At 50.3% G+C, this 14,487-nt stretch overlaps 1 protein-coding gene across 1 annotated transcript in view; it reads left to right on the forward strand.

Moving 5' to 3' along the window:
- The window catches only part of LOC103530435 (mothers against decapentaplegic homolog 7), a 3,017-nt gene extending 1,901 nt beyond the window's left edge, over window positions 1-1,116 (forward strand). The window contains exon 3 of the mRNA XM_030466833.1: window positions 965-1,116. Within this exon, the coding sequence (XP_030322693.1) occupies window positions 965-1,116 (152 nt within the window). The remainder of the gene's footprint in view (window positions 1-964) is intronic.
- Window positions 1,117-14,487: the final 13,371 nt, after the last annotated feature.

Consider the following 14,487-nt stretch of genomic DNA (forward strand, 5'->3'; position numbering starts at 1 on the left):
GTACCCCTAAATGAACACTTCGTAGCACTTCTTCCCTTTCCAGGGAGAAATTGTTCCCAAGCTCCAATCCAAACCTCCAGGTTAATTCCTCTTGTCCCATCCCTTGTTCCTTGGGAGCAGAGACCATGATGCATAACCATGGGTGCAGAGCCACCATCCCAGTTTCATTCATGTGATGTTTAATATCTTAGTTGCTGCCCAAGGCACCTGTGAGCCCTTGCTTTGCAGTTTGTGTGCAAGCCCACTTGGTGAATGGACCTTTTTTTCCTGCAGGATGATGTGGTGGATATGGGTTGGCATCTCCACACAACTCAAAGAGTGAGTCCTTGGAAAATAAATCGCTTTCTGCTGGTGGCACTTAGCTCTCAGTGCTCACTGGTGTCAAGATGGCCCAGTGGAGCTTAACTCAGACTGCAACCAGTAGCTCAGTTGGCTCTATGTGTGTGTCCTGGTCTGCCAGAGCTTCTGGAGGCAAAGTGGTGAAGAACTGGCTTAAAATGAATGGGTAAAAGCCACCAGGAGATGGGAACAGCAGGTGATTTGTCACTTGATGGTAGGAGGCAAGATGTTATGGTGGGGATAGATCTCTGGTGGCTGAAGGGAGGAGATGGAGGTGGGCTGGGACAACCAGCTGGGATGGATCTGCTCCTGTGCTGTTCATATGTAGCCACAGGGACTCACATGGGGCCCTGAGCCTTTTGGGGTGTTGTGAAGAGAAAGACCTTATCCTAAGCAGCCTACACATGAGCTGTGTTCTGCTGGGGATGACAGCAAGGCCAGGACTGGGTCCAACCCCCCCAGTCCATGGTGGGAGAGGTCTGTCCCTTGTGACCTCAGTGTGTCACCAGGCTTTGGTAGGAGGAGGACATCCCTACTCAGGCTTTTGCCCCAAGGAATAAGAGGGACACCCCTGGGCCCTCCAGTGAGTCACTGAGTAATGTTTTTTTGGGGGGGTTGCTTAAAGATGAAATGAAACCAAACCTGAAATACGTGGGAGGCTCAGGTGGACTTCTGGTGGTTCACAGGGAAGTCACCACTGTGTCACGTTTACCAGCCAAGGTTCCTGTCACCAGCTCTGGTGGAAAACCCCAGGACAGTTCCTCTTCATCACGCTGATTGGACAAGTGTCATAAAATGCCAAATTACTCTTGGTGATACATATGACTATCCTTTTATGTTTGGGTTGTTTTGTTTGGTTTTTTTTTTTTTTAACAGTCTGGTTTCCGAAAGCCAAAGGTCTCTGATAGTCACATCTCCATCTGGCCATCAGCTGCACATCCTGAACCTTGTGACAATGTCATCAGATCAGAAATCCTGGGGGAAACCCTGGGGGAGTGGTGGAATTCAGTTCCACTTCCAGAAATGCAAGAGGCTGGGTGGAGGGAGAAGACCTAAACTTGCAGCTATCTTGGAGCAGGTCAAGCTGTGCCATGACTTCTCCTCCTTGAAGGACACCCAGGCTGTGCCCTCGTGTCTGTCTGGGGCAGTGCTCCTTTGGCAGACATTTTTCTGAGTTTTCAGGAGATCAGGGAGCAAGGAGCAGAGCTCCAGCTTGGTTGTTCAGACCCCCTGTGCAAGGGGATGTTGGTGTCTCCAGCCCTGCCCTTCCCCTGGTGCCTAGTGCCATGGGCAAGCTACAAGGAGATGGAGCTGTTGGAGTGAGTCCAGAGGAGGCCCTGGAGATGCTGGGAGGGCTGGAGCAGCTCTGGAGCCAGGCTGAGAGAGTTGGGGTTGTTGAGGCTGGAGAAGAGAAGGCTGCAGGGAGAGCTTAGAGCACCTTCCAGTGCCTGAAGGGGCTCCAGGAAAGCTGGGGAGGGACTTGGGACAAGGGCAGGGAGGGATGGGATAATTAGGAAGAGTTTCAAGCTAAAAGAGGGGAGATTGAGGTGAGATATTAGGAGGAAATTCTTTGGTGTGAGGCTCAAAAGGATTCATAAATCCACCTGTACCCAAAGGTTCAAATCAAGCTCATATCCCAGCCTGGAGAAGAGGAGGCTCCCAGGTGAGCTCAGAGCAACCTTCCAATATCTGAAGGGGCTCCAAGAAAGCTGGGGGAGGGCTTTTGACACGGGGTGGGTAGGGAGAGGAGAAGGGAAATGGGTTAAAACTTGGAGAGAAAGGGGAGATTGAGGTTGGAGATGAGGAAGAAATTGTTGAATGTGAGGGTGCTGAGCCCCTGTGCCAGGTTTCCCAGAGAAGCTGTGGCTGCCCCATCCCTGGCAGTGTCTCAGGTCAGGTTGGATGGGGCTTGGAGCAACCTGGGCTGGTGGGAGGTGTCCCTGACCATGGAAAGGGCTTGGGAATGGAGGAGCTTTGAGGTCCCTTCCAACCCAAACCCTTCTCTGGTAGTTATGGTGGAGGATGGGAAGTCCTTGCTCTCTCCCACACCCATTTGATCTGGAACAAGAAGGGGTTTCCTTACTCCCCCCACCCACCAATCACTCACAGCTCAGTCCATAGGCACCACCAGGGGCTTCTGAGCTCCTTCAACCAAGAGGACCTGAGCCCTTTGGAGCCTCAGGTTGTTGGCAGATTCTCCAAGCTCTTGGCTCCATCACATTTAGTCTTGGATGTTTGGAGGCCAAGAGCTAAAGGAAGGAAAGATCGGGGCCTCTTGGGTGCTTGAGCAGCTCTGGGAGTTAAATCTGGGTTTTATTTTTGAGTTTTTGTTTCTTGTTTTTTTTCATTGGTTTCTGGCAAGGGGCAAAGTGTTGCCTTGGACAAGGAACTTAGCAGCATCCATCAGAGGATGATGTGGGTGCTGGTGCTTACCAGGATTACAGCACACATGGAAAAAAAAAAGACACAACTAAATGTCTTCCAAAATTGTCTGTTGCACACAAAGCAGCCTGGAAAGGAAGGAGTAGGCCAGCTCAGGGTCCCATCATTCACCTGGTGATGGGACATGGAGATATCACACTTACTGAAGCTTTTCAGCTCAGTTTAGAGCCAGCCTTGAGAGGGAAAATGGGTCAGAAAACAAGGTTTTGCCTCTCATCTACAAGCCAAGGCTAGAGTGAGAGCTTTTGAGAGGAGAAAAACCATAAAATGAAGCTGTTAAGGAAAGTTTCAGGGTATGTGGTAGACCCTGGTGGAGATGACCAAAGAGCAACCACCCTCTTGATCTTACTGGGGCAGACAGGAGGGTGGTGGGCTGTGGGTGGGAAGGCCACTTGGCTGAGGTGGCCTCAGGAATTGAGGAAAAACATTGCTGCCAACGAAGCCAACCCCCTGGAGATGTTCCCAGAAGTATTTGCTTGGTTTTTGGTTTTTTTTTTTTGTCTCCATCCCTTTGGAAGCCCAAGGCCCTGTGGTTTGATTTTTTCCAACCCAACGCACCATGAGGAAGCTGGGTTGAATTTCATGCTTGGAGAGTTTTTTCTGCTTTTAGTAATTGATCAGGAGTCAGCAGTGGGATGGAAAGGCTTCATGCAGGCAGTGGTTGGTTGCTTGCAGGCTCCCCAGCCCATCTCCTGCTTCCGACCAGGTGATGAAGCCACACAAGGTTGGAGTGGGACCATTAAGGACTTGGAGCCTCCGTGACCATGCAAAGGGGGTGGCTTTCATCTTCCTGCCTGCAACATCTGGAGCCTGGGCTCATAAAACGTTCCTTGTTACTTTAACCTTTCAAGATCTTTTTCTTTATGAAGCTTTTGGGTGTTTTTTTTTCATTTTTCAGGACATGAGGCTGCAGGTGGTGGAGCACTAAGCCCATGCAGAACCATTGCTAATTGGAGGAATCCACAGACAGAGGAGGAACCTCTAATTGGGACCATCCTATGGAAATCTCCAATGGGAGAAGCTCTTGGGCTGGACTACTGGTGTTCTAGAAGGTATCCTAAACATTTTTGGGGACTTTTGAGGCCTTTTGCAGGGATGTATCATCCACTTTTTGCAACGTGACTCCAGGACTGGTTTTCATCCCAGTCAATCCTGATGCTCCTAACACAAAACCTTTCAGCTCTTGGAGGTCATGCTGAGTTCAGGAGGAAAATTTCTCACCTAGGGCATATTTTTTTTTTATTGAAGGAAAACAGATCTCCAGATAGGGACTTGCTTTGTTACAGGAAAACGATCTCCAGGTAGAGACCTGGCTCATTTCTTGGGAAGTTTCAGGAAGGTGGAGCTGGGGAGATTTTGGTGTTCAGAGCTCAGAAGCTTCACATAGATGCCCCTCCTTCCAGGGGAGATGGCCACTCCAACCTCAGCTGAACCAACAATGGGCACAGGATCATCATAAGGCAGGATTTGAGGAAAGTCTGAAGTGGTCCTGAGAGTAGAGATGGTCACCGTGAAGAGCAGGAACCCATGGAGATCTTGGTTGTTTATTTCTGCCCTGAGGTCTCATCTGTTTTTTATTTTTTTAAGGCCCATGCAGTGTTCTTACCCAGGAGCTTGGTGGTCTCCCAGAAGCTCACGAGCATCTGAGAGCTCCAGAAGTTGTGTGGGCATCTCACCGTGGCTGGAAGCCCATATATCTTTCCAGCCCCTCAATCTCAGGATGAAGTTGAAAAGTCCACGCTGAAGACTCTTAGTTGGATGGGTGAGGATCATAGGAATGATCCTGACATTTTGTTTTTTTATTTTTTATTTTATGGTTGTGTTGCTAGGGTTTGGCTGGGCTCTGGAAGTCCTGTTGGCAGTAGCTGAGAGGCAGCCCCAGGCTTGCCATGCCCAAGGCTATGGAAAAGCTCCTACATCAGGCACTGAGACCTTCTGACCTGAATGATGTGGGAATCCTCTTGGTCCAAGTCAGCTGGGCTGGGCTGAGTGATGGGGGAGGAGGAAAGATGGGAGACCTTACACAGAGACATTTCACACTAGATACGGACATAACCTTCCATCTCCTGAAGCCACACAACTCTGTTTGGGTTTTTGGTTTAGTTGGCTTTTTTTTTTTTTTTTAAATAGTATCTATAAGTCTGCCCAGAATCCTAAAACTTGGACTTCAAGCTTTTCTTTCAAAAAGAAAACTGGTGTGAGCTCTCCCTCACATCTCATGGTCATGCAGTGGTCCATGGTTGCCCTGCTCTGCCTGTTCCTCCCACTGCTGCAGCCTTTGGGATGCATGAGTGAACCCAACATCCCTGAACTTGAAGCTCTCTGGGGTTGGAGTTAGAGGTAGATGAGATCTTAGGAGGAAATTCTTTGTTGTGAGGGTGCTGAGCCCCTGTGCCAGGTTTCCCAGAGAAGCTGTGGCTGCCCCATCCCTGGCAGTGTCTCAGGTCAGGTTGGATGGGGCTTGGAGCAACCTGGGCTGGTGGGAGGTGTCCCTGCCCACGGAAAGGGATTGGGAATGGATGAGCTTGAAGGTTCCTTCCAACCCAAAAGAGTTTGGGGATCCTATGGCCTTGGGCCAGATGCTTCTGCCTCAGTTTCCCTTTCCCTCAATTTCTGCTCCAGCCATCATCTGGGATGACTTTCTTTCAGCAGCAAAAGTTGTTTATTTTAGAGGCTGGTGACAGATTCTTCCCATTCTCTATTTATACACCCATTGCCCAACTGGGTGCCAGAGATGAAAGCCACCCAGCACCCTAGGCCGCAGGGAGCTGCAGCGGGCACATCAGTGGTTGTAAAATACCTCCACGCCAGGAGACATCAAAGAAGGCTTGGCACCCTCAGCTCCCAGGCAGCAAGGAGGTGAAATGCCCTTCCCGTTCAGGCATGCCTTGGAGTTTGCTAAAATAAAACAAAACAAAACAAAACAACAAAAAAAGAACCAACAAAGAAGAGCAACAACTATTAAAAAAAGAAAAAGCAACACAAACCCCAACCCAACAACCACTTCTTACTAATCTGTGATTGAAACTGTAATTATGTCATCGCTCTGAACAGCCCCATCAACAAGTTTGGGCATGGGGAGAACCTGAACAGTCAAGCCTGACCATCTCTTGCTCTCTGTCAGGGTTATTTGGGCTGGCAAACCCCTCTGCTGTCTTCTCCAGTCAGGCCAAAACAGGTGTCAGGGTCCTGGGGGGCAAAGCTGCTCATGGGTAGTATGATGGGTTTGGGTGCTGAGTGGTCACTGTGCCCCCTGTACCACTGCTCCAGGCATCTCTCCAGGGTAGTGGTGAATTTCCCCAACTATGGACACCTTGAAGATTTAGCTTGGTAGGGTGCTGGGCCACCTTCATCGAAACTGTTTCTACCTAGCTGGATTGGACCAGATGATCTTTGAGGTCCATTCCAGATGATCTTTGAGGTCTCTTCCAACCTGGCATCCCAGGATCCCCATCCTGGTGCCACGAATCTGGGTGCCCATCCATCACCACCTTGGCCACCATGGTTGGCTTCCTCCATCCTGTATCTGAATTGTTGTTTGTGTATTCAAAAATACAGGGTTCAGATGCTTCTGCAGGATGCTTCATCCAGACAGCAGCCACTCAGCCACCTGAGACCCAAAAAACCCTCACTTTCTGGTCTCCCACCCTCCCAAATGCCACCACCTGTGGCTGGTGTTGGCCCTACACAAATCCAGAAGCCAACACAAACACATCAGCCATTCTGAGGATGCTCAGTCCTTCTACCACCCCCAAACCCACATCTCTATCCTTTTTCCTCCCCAGGATCTTCAACCTTTTCAGGTGTCCTCCCATTCCCCAAGAAGCCTCCCCCAGCCTCAGTTTGCTCCTGAAACACCAGTTTTCATCGGATCATTTTTTGGACATTAATAAAGAACACAGCAAACGCTGCTGTTAATTAAAATTCCTCCTAACCACTCCCTGCTCACCCTCTTCTTGTAACCCCTCCTTAAAACCTCATTCTTTTTTTTTTTTTTTTCTTTTTTCTTTTGGATCTTCCCAAGGTGAGGCTCTCCAGGATGAGCTTTAGGCTTTAGTCTGAGTGTTTCTCCCTACCTCACGTGTCTCCTCCGTAAAGAACCCTCTGAGATGTAAAAACACTGTCTGCTCTTCCTTCATCACCACCTTTCTATCGTTTTGTCTGTCCTTGGAGCTTAAGCTTGAGGAACATCAAAAGGATTTCTGGTGCTGACGTTGGGCTTTATCACTTCCAGGAACACAAGTGCCTGCACCATCAAGAGATAAAGAACATCTCATGGAAACAGCTCCTCATCTCCCACCTTCAGGGTTGGTACTGTGCACATCCCTCCACAAGATGACATTTTAGCAACTGAGCTACTGTTTGTATCTTAAATATCTGGGATCATGTCTACTAAACCCCTGGGATTTTTTCTTAGTAATGTCTGCTCCAGGCTTGTTTTTCTTTTTTTCAGCCCCTTGTGTGTCCTTGGGAGGTTTGTTGAGCTTTCCGGAGGAGAAGAGGTGGTGGTGATCTGTAGGCAAGGGAGAAAAAATACTCAAGTGAGGCATTTCAAAGTACATCCTCGTAGAGGAGGAAAAAGAAAGTGAACAATCAAAAATGGGGCTGAAAGAGAGCACTGAAAATCAGCTGGGATAGGACCCGGGGGAATGGGTTAAAGTAGAGGAGGAGAGACTTAGATTGGATGTTAGGAAGAAATTCTTCACCATGAGGGTGGAGAGACCTGGGCACAGATTGCTCAGGGAGGTGGTGGAAGCCCCATCCCTGGAAGTTTTTAAGGACAGGTTGGATGGGGCTCTGAGCAACCTGGGCTGGTGGGAGGTGTCCCTGCCCATGGCAGGAGCTTGGACCTAAATGACCTTAAAGGTCCCTTCCAACCCTGGCAATTCTGTGATTCTATTTCCCTGCAGGAGCTTTGTGACTCCTTGCTTCACCTTCCTCCTCTTTTATTCCCCCACTTTCTCCCTCCCTCTGGCCAGGGGCAAGATCTTTTCTAAGTTCCAGCTGCCCTGGTGAAGTGACCCTTAGACCAGGTTGTTTTAGGTGAGCAAAAGCCCCGCCAAACACTGCTGATTAATTATTACTTCCATCCTCCTGCTTCCCAACCTTGGGAACCTTCTCTGTATTGGGTAATTCCATTTTTAATTTTTTTTTTTTTTTTTTTTTTTTTTTTAATGTTCATGAATGGACAACAGTCAAAATACAATTTGCCACAGGGAAAAAAAAAAAAAAACCCACAAAACAAACACAACGAAATATTTCATACCAAATATACAGCTCAGAGAACTTTTGGAAAGGGGCCCGTGGGGGGAAGGATGCCCATGGGCACGTCCCAGCTCAGAGGCTGAGGTCAGGCTGGACTCCAGCAGTAGATCTTGGGAGCAGGAGTTCATGGTGACGTTGGTGGCCTGGCAAAGGGACACGGGGAACATTGGGGGTTACGACATGGAGCACTCCAGCCCTCTGCACGATTCCCATTGGCACCTGTGTGGGGAGCCAAGCAGGAGACCTTTGCCCAGCTTTGTCTTAACCATTTAAGTTTAATTAAAGGCATTTACCACTTGGTTGTCACTGGTCCCTCACCAACATGCCCATCTTTTCCTCTTTTTTTGTTCACTAATCTGGTTTTGAGATTGCAGGGGAGGGGATGGGTGCAGAGAGGATGCTCAGAAAAGGAGATGTTAAGTTGTGTTGGGGCTCTGGAGGAGGAAAGGGAGGAAGATGCTGCAGTGTGGACAGAGATGCAGGAGTTTGGGATCATTGCCCTGTGCTGGGCACTGGGGAGGCTGCACCTGGAATCCTGGGGTCAGTTCTGGGCCCCTGAGGACAAGAAGGACATTGAGGGGTTGGAGTGTGTCCAGAGAAGAGCAAGGGAGCTGGGGAAGGGTCTGGATCAGAAGTCTGCCCAGGAGCAGCTGAGGGAGCTGGGGGTGTTGATCCTGGAGCAAAGGAGGCTGAGGGGAGGGGAGACCTTCTGGCTCTCTGCAACCCCCTGAGAGGAGGTTGGAGCCAGGGGGGGTCGGGCTCTGCTCCCAAGGAAGAAGGGATGGGAGAAGAGGAATTGAGCTGGAGGTTTAGATTGGAGCTTGGGGAGAATTTCTCCCTGGCAAGGGTTGTCAGGGCCTGGCCCAGGCTGCCCAGGGCAGGGCTGGAGTCCCCATCATTCCTGGAGGGATTTCCAAGGCCTGGAGATGTGGTGCTGAGGGCCATGGGGCAGTGGTGGCCTTGGCAGTGCTGGGTTAAGGGTTGGACTGGGTGATCTTGAAGCTCTTTTTCCAACCAAAATGATTCTGTGACTCCCATGTAAAACTCCCTTATCAATGCTGAACTTGAACCTTTTCCCTGCACATCTTTATGCCTGGCCAGTTTTGGGTGCACACACCCAAGAAGGGGGTGGAATGCCTCACCCAACCTCCCCCAAGGTCCTGGTGCCACTTGTCTGTCCCCAAGAGCTGGAGATCTTGAGCCCTGGAAACCTCCTGGTGCCCACCCCATGCCCACCCACCATCCCTGACTGTGCTGCCCTCTGTGTCTGGTGAGTCAGGGTTTGGGGAGACAACAGGAGGGTGACCAGGCTGCCAGCTGGTCCTCATCTCCTTCCTCTGCCTTATCTGCTTCCAGTTGAAATTGGGTTGGGAATGGGATCCTCAGGAAGGAGGTGGGGAGTAGCTGGTACTGGGCACTTGAGTAAGGACTTTGAGAAGGCAATGATGAGATGGGTGAGATTAAAAAAATAAACAAACCAAAAAACCCTCTGCAGAGCTGGATTCCTCATCTGCCAGTGCTGAGATCCCATCTGACACCTCAGAAGAGAAACCAAGAGGTGAGAGACCCTGAGGACCTGGGGTGACCTTGCAAGACTGGGGAGGATGGACAATGCTGGTGGCCAAAGCTGCAGCCCCCGTGATCAGGGAGTGAACAGGGCACCCGAAGCAATGCCAGAAAGTGGGTCACTGGCTGGAGATCAAAACTTGTCCCTAAAAACAACCCCGAGGCAGCAGGGTCAGGAAGCTGCCTGTGGGGCCAAGCTGTGGTGGGTCAAACATTGATGTAGGGTCAAGAAACTCCTTGTGAGCCCCCATCCCCTCCCTCGGTGGTCCTACATGGTGGGTGCAAATCCCCCCGCTGGTGACATCTGTCTGAGGTGGGGTTGGGGTTTGAAGACACCCATGTGACAGGAAGGGACAGAGGTCACCAGCTGTCCCCTGGAGACCTCGGCTGAGCAGCCGGGGTGGAAAGTGTGGTGGTGCCCTGCGGTCTGGGCTCCCTTCCAGGCTTGTCATGGGACTCCCAGCAAATCCCTTGGGGCAATCCGATCTCCAGGAAGCCTGGGCACCTCTCCCACCCTCCACCAGGTTGGGTTTTCCATGGTTGAATGTGCCAAAGTTCATTGACAGCCTTGGTGACTCGGGTGTGCCCAACGCGGGTCAGCCAAAGAGGAGGAAAGGAACCAAGGTGCAATAGGGATCAAGCCACTTTGTCCTGGGTGTATCCAACCTGGGGGTTGACAAATCCCACTGGGATGATCCATGATTTGTGATCCATCCTATGTAAACACCAGAGGCTTTCATGGAATCTTTCAGGTTGGCAAAGATCCTTGGGATCATCGAGCCCAAGCTTCAACCCTACTCTTACGAAGTTCTCCCCTAAACCATCTCCCCCAGAAACACATCCAGGGATGGTGACTCAACCACCTCCCAGGACAGCCTATTTTCTTGCTGCTAGTAGATGTTAGCTGGTTTTATTTCACGGAGCAGTCAGACTCGATGATGAAACTCTGTCTGAGGCTTCATGGAGACAAATGACACATGTTTCCCAGTAGTCCTTGAATGGCTATCAAATGTGTCATAGTTAGGAGCCAGCCTGGAGGGACTTTTTCTCCAGTAGCTCCTATTCCAGGAAATGAGTCTGCCCCTTTCGTGCCTTCCCTCAATGTGTCAGTGATCCAGGAGGCATCTTTGTTAAAATTAGAAGGTCCATTTTGGTCAAGTTTCTACTAACTCTTGAGTAATTTAGGAGGTGAAATAACCCCACGCTGAAAGCCTCCCGGCTGTTCTGGGAAGAGATGCTCAGCTGGTTGGGAAACACGGGGAGTGATGTGATGTCATTGTCCCTTTCCAGTCCCAGTGTGAAACCCTCACCACCATGTCCTTGCATCAGCTCCCGTGGTCCAGAGGGGACCATCACCCCCTTGAGTGGGTTGCACAGACCCAGAAGTGCTCTCTGCACCACCCACACACATCTGTATGGGTGCCAGCAGCTTGCACAACCCCTGGAGCCAGGGTCAGGGATGTGGAGCATGGCTCCAGCTCCCAGGTCTGTTGGCACACATCCAGGTGAGCTAATTCATCCCCACAGCAGGGAGGCCACATGAAGACTGAGAATCAGGAGTGGCTGGAGGATCCCTATGAGCCCCTTGGTGATGCTGGAGGTCCAGCCAGTTGGCACAGGACCAAAAGGAAGACATTTTTTATGCTGAGGGTGGTGAGACTCTGGCCCAGGTTGCCCAGAGAGGTGGGAGATGCCCCATCCCTGGAATGATTCCAGGTCAGGTTGGATGGGGCTCTGAGCAACCTGATCCAGTTGCAGATGGTTGGACTGGATGGCCTTGAAAAATATCCTTTTCAACCCAAATCCATCCTATGATCCTATGAAAACCATGACAAAAAGTCCCTGAAACATCCCTAGCGTGGAGTCGTGTGGCCCTTTGGCATTGTGTACCCACCAAAACCACTCCAGTTTCCTCCTTTACCTTCCCATCCTGGATTGGGCTGGGACAGATCCAAGTCTGAAAGCATGGGAAAGGCTCTGTCAGCTCTGCACTACCCCAAGGATCATAAAATAAATGACCGTGACAGTATTTGGGCTACCACATCACCATCCGGAACTGAAAAGACTGAGAGCTTTGAAAATACTGCTAGCAAAGCCTTTCCACGCAGATGAAGCAAACTCCAGTAAAATCACAGAAAAAAGCAAGTAATAGAAAACCCAAACCTTGTGCCCCTCCCTCCCCCCTCCCTCTCTCCCCACGAACTCTTTCGAACTTGGAAAAACCAAAACAAACCAGGGCTGAGTTCAGCCTCAGTTCAAGTTGTAGATAAAGTTCAACCTACTTCTAATTTTATCCCAATGGTTCCCACCAGGAAACAGGTTCTGGAGCAATACCACAGGGAGAAGTCAGTCCTGACCTTCTCCCTTTCACCAACCTTCCTGGGTGTCCTCTGAAACCTTCTGCTCCATCAGCTGCCACATCCAGGTGGGACAACAAACATGAGGCCACACGTCCCAGCCACTCCATGTGGACATCTCCTGGAGGTGACCATGCTTCATCATCATCCTCTGGGGCTGGTTGTCACCTGATGTATCCAACCAGGGAACCACCCTGGACTTGGTCAGGTGTCCAAGTGAGGACTGCAGGTGGACTTGAGTCTCCTCAAAGCTCCTCTGGGGTTTGGTTATTATTTTTTTTTTTTTAATTGCTTCCCTTAGGAGCAGTGCTTTGAAGCAGAACCCTGGGGACAATTAGGTGGGAAAGTGGGTAATCAGGGGACAAACTGGGAGGCAGTGGGTTGGAGTAGGAGAAGCAAAAGGACATGAGGGTCCCTGCCACCTCCTGGCAGTGTTGCCATGGGTGGTGCCAATGAGATTTTGGGATGACCCACTCATGGTGTTTGCTGCAGGAGAAAGAGCTAAAAAAGGGGGGGGGAAAAGCCCTCATGCAAGTCCACCAGGAGTCTAAACTGGAGATGTAGGGACCAAGGATGGTTGCCTGTCCCCAAAAGGGTGAGTGCAGATGGGAAGTGGCACAAAGACAATTCAGCATCCCTGAGGAGGAGACCTTGGGTGCAGAAAGCCAAGGTGGAGGATGTGTCCATGCAGTGACTGTAAAACCCACTTGAAGTCTCCACATAGAACACAAGCCCTCTCCCAAATAGAATTGTAGACTCATAGAATCACAGAATGATTTGGCTTGGACCTGCAAAGGGCACCCAGTCCAACCCCAGGGACACCATCACCTAGATCAGGGTGCTCAGAGCATCCTCGATCCTCACCTTGAACATCCCCAGGGATGAGGCTGAACATCCCCAGGGATGAGGCCTTACCCACCACCCATGAAATGCCTCCTGGCCCTGAAAAAACAAAAAACAAAAAAAAAATTCAGAACAAAATCTTGTTCTGTTAAAAAACAAAAAAAAAAAAAAACAAACAAAAAACAAACAAAAAAACAAAAAAAAAAAAAAAAAAAAAGCAAACAAACCATCACATTTTTATGTTTCAAAAGAAGAGCAGCACAGACCTGGGAGCTGAGCTGAGGATTGGATTTCTCCTCTGAGTTGTAAAATCCAGCCCTGGGGATAGAAGCTACCTTAGCTGTAAAACAATCCACCAGCTGGATTTCACAACCTTCATCGTCTTTCTCTCCCCACAGCAACATTTTACAGGCTTTGCCCTCAAACCAGTTTTTCATCAGACGACGTGATTACCACCAGACAGGTTTTTTTGGTAACCCCATTCCCTCTGTAGATTTTTTTTTTCCCTCCCACCCTTATGCTGTGCAGACACACCCAGAAAGTTGGAGAGGGACTTTCTGTAAGGTCGTGGAGTGATGGGATGAGGGGGAGTGGTTGCAAACTGAAAGAGGGGAGGTTGAGGTGAGATATTGGGAAGAAATTCTTTGTTGTGAGGGTGCTGAGCCCCTGTGCCAGGTTTCCCAGAGAAGCTGTGGCTGCCCCATCCCTGGCAGTGTCTCAGGTCAGGTTGGATGGGGCTTGGAGCAACCTGGGCTGGTGGGAGGTGTCCCTGCCCATGGAAAGGGGTTGGGAATGGATGGATGAGCTTTGAGATCCCTTCCAACCCAAACCAGTCTGAGAGTATGATTTTAGGAGTGTCTGCATGTGCTGAGAGCTGGAGAAAGATATTCCATGAGGCTTCCTGGTGTCTTGGACTTGTGCAAGGTCCAAATGTGTGGTTATGGAGACCATTGCCAGACTTCTGTGGGGAATGTTGGGCCATATGCATGTCCTGTGGCTTATCATAGAATCATAGAATCATAGAATTAGCCGGGTTGGAAGGGACCTCAGAGATCATCTAGTCCAACCCTTGACCCACCGGAGCAGTTGCTAGACCATGGCACTGAGTGCCACATCCAGTCTTTTTTTAAATGTCTCCAGGGACGGAGAATCTACCACCTCCCCGGGCAGTCCATTCCATAGCCTGATCACCCTCTCCGTGAAGAAATTCTTTCTAATATCTAACCTAAACCTCCCCTGGCACAACTTAAGACTGTGTCCTCTTGTCTTGTTGATGGTCGTCTGTGAAAAGAGTCCAGTTCCCACCTCGCTACAGCCTCCTTTCAGGTAGTTGTAGACAGCAATGAGGTCTCCCCTGAGCCTCCTCTTCTTCAGGCTGAACAGCCCCAGCTCCCTCAGCCTCTCCTCATAGGGCCTGTGCTCGAGTCCCTTCACCAGTCTGGTTGCCCTCCTTTGGACCTGCTCCAGCACCTCTACATCCTTCTTAAACTGGGGGGCCCAGAACTGGACACAGTACTCGAGGTGTGGCCTCACCAGTGCTGAGTACAGGGGCAGAATCACCTCCCTGGACCTGCTGGTGACGCTGTTTTTGATACAGGCCAGGATGCCATTGGCCTTCTTGGCCACCTGGGCACACTGCTGGCTCATGTTCAGCTTCCTGTCAATCCAGACTCCC

Source organism: Calypte anna, chromosome Z (genome assembly GCF_003957555.1).
Source record: "Calypte anna isolate BGI_N300 chromosome Z, bCalAnn1_v1.p, whole genome shotgun sequence".
Lineage (NCBI taxonomy): Eukaryota > Metazoa > Chordata > Aves > Apodiformes > Trochilidae > Calypte > Calypte anna.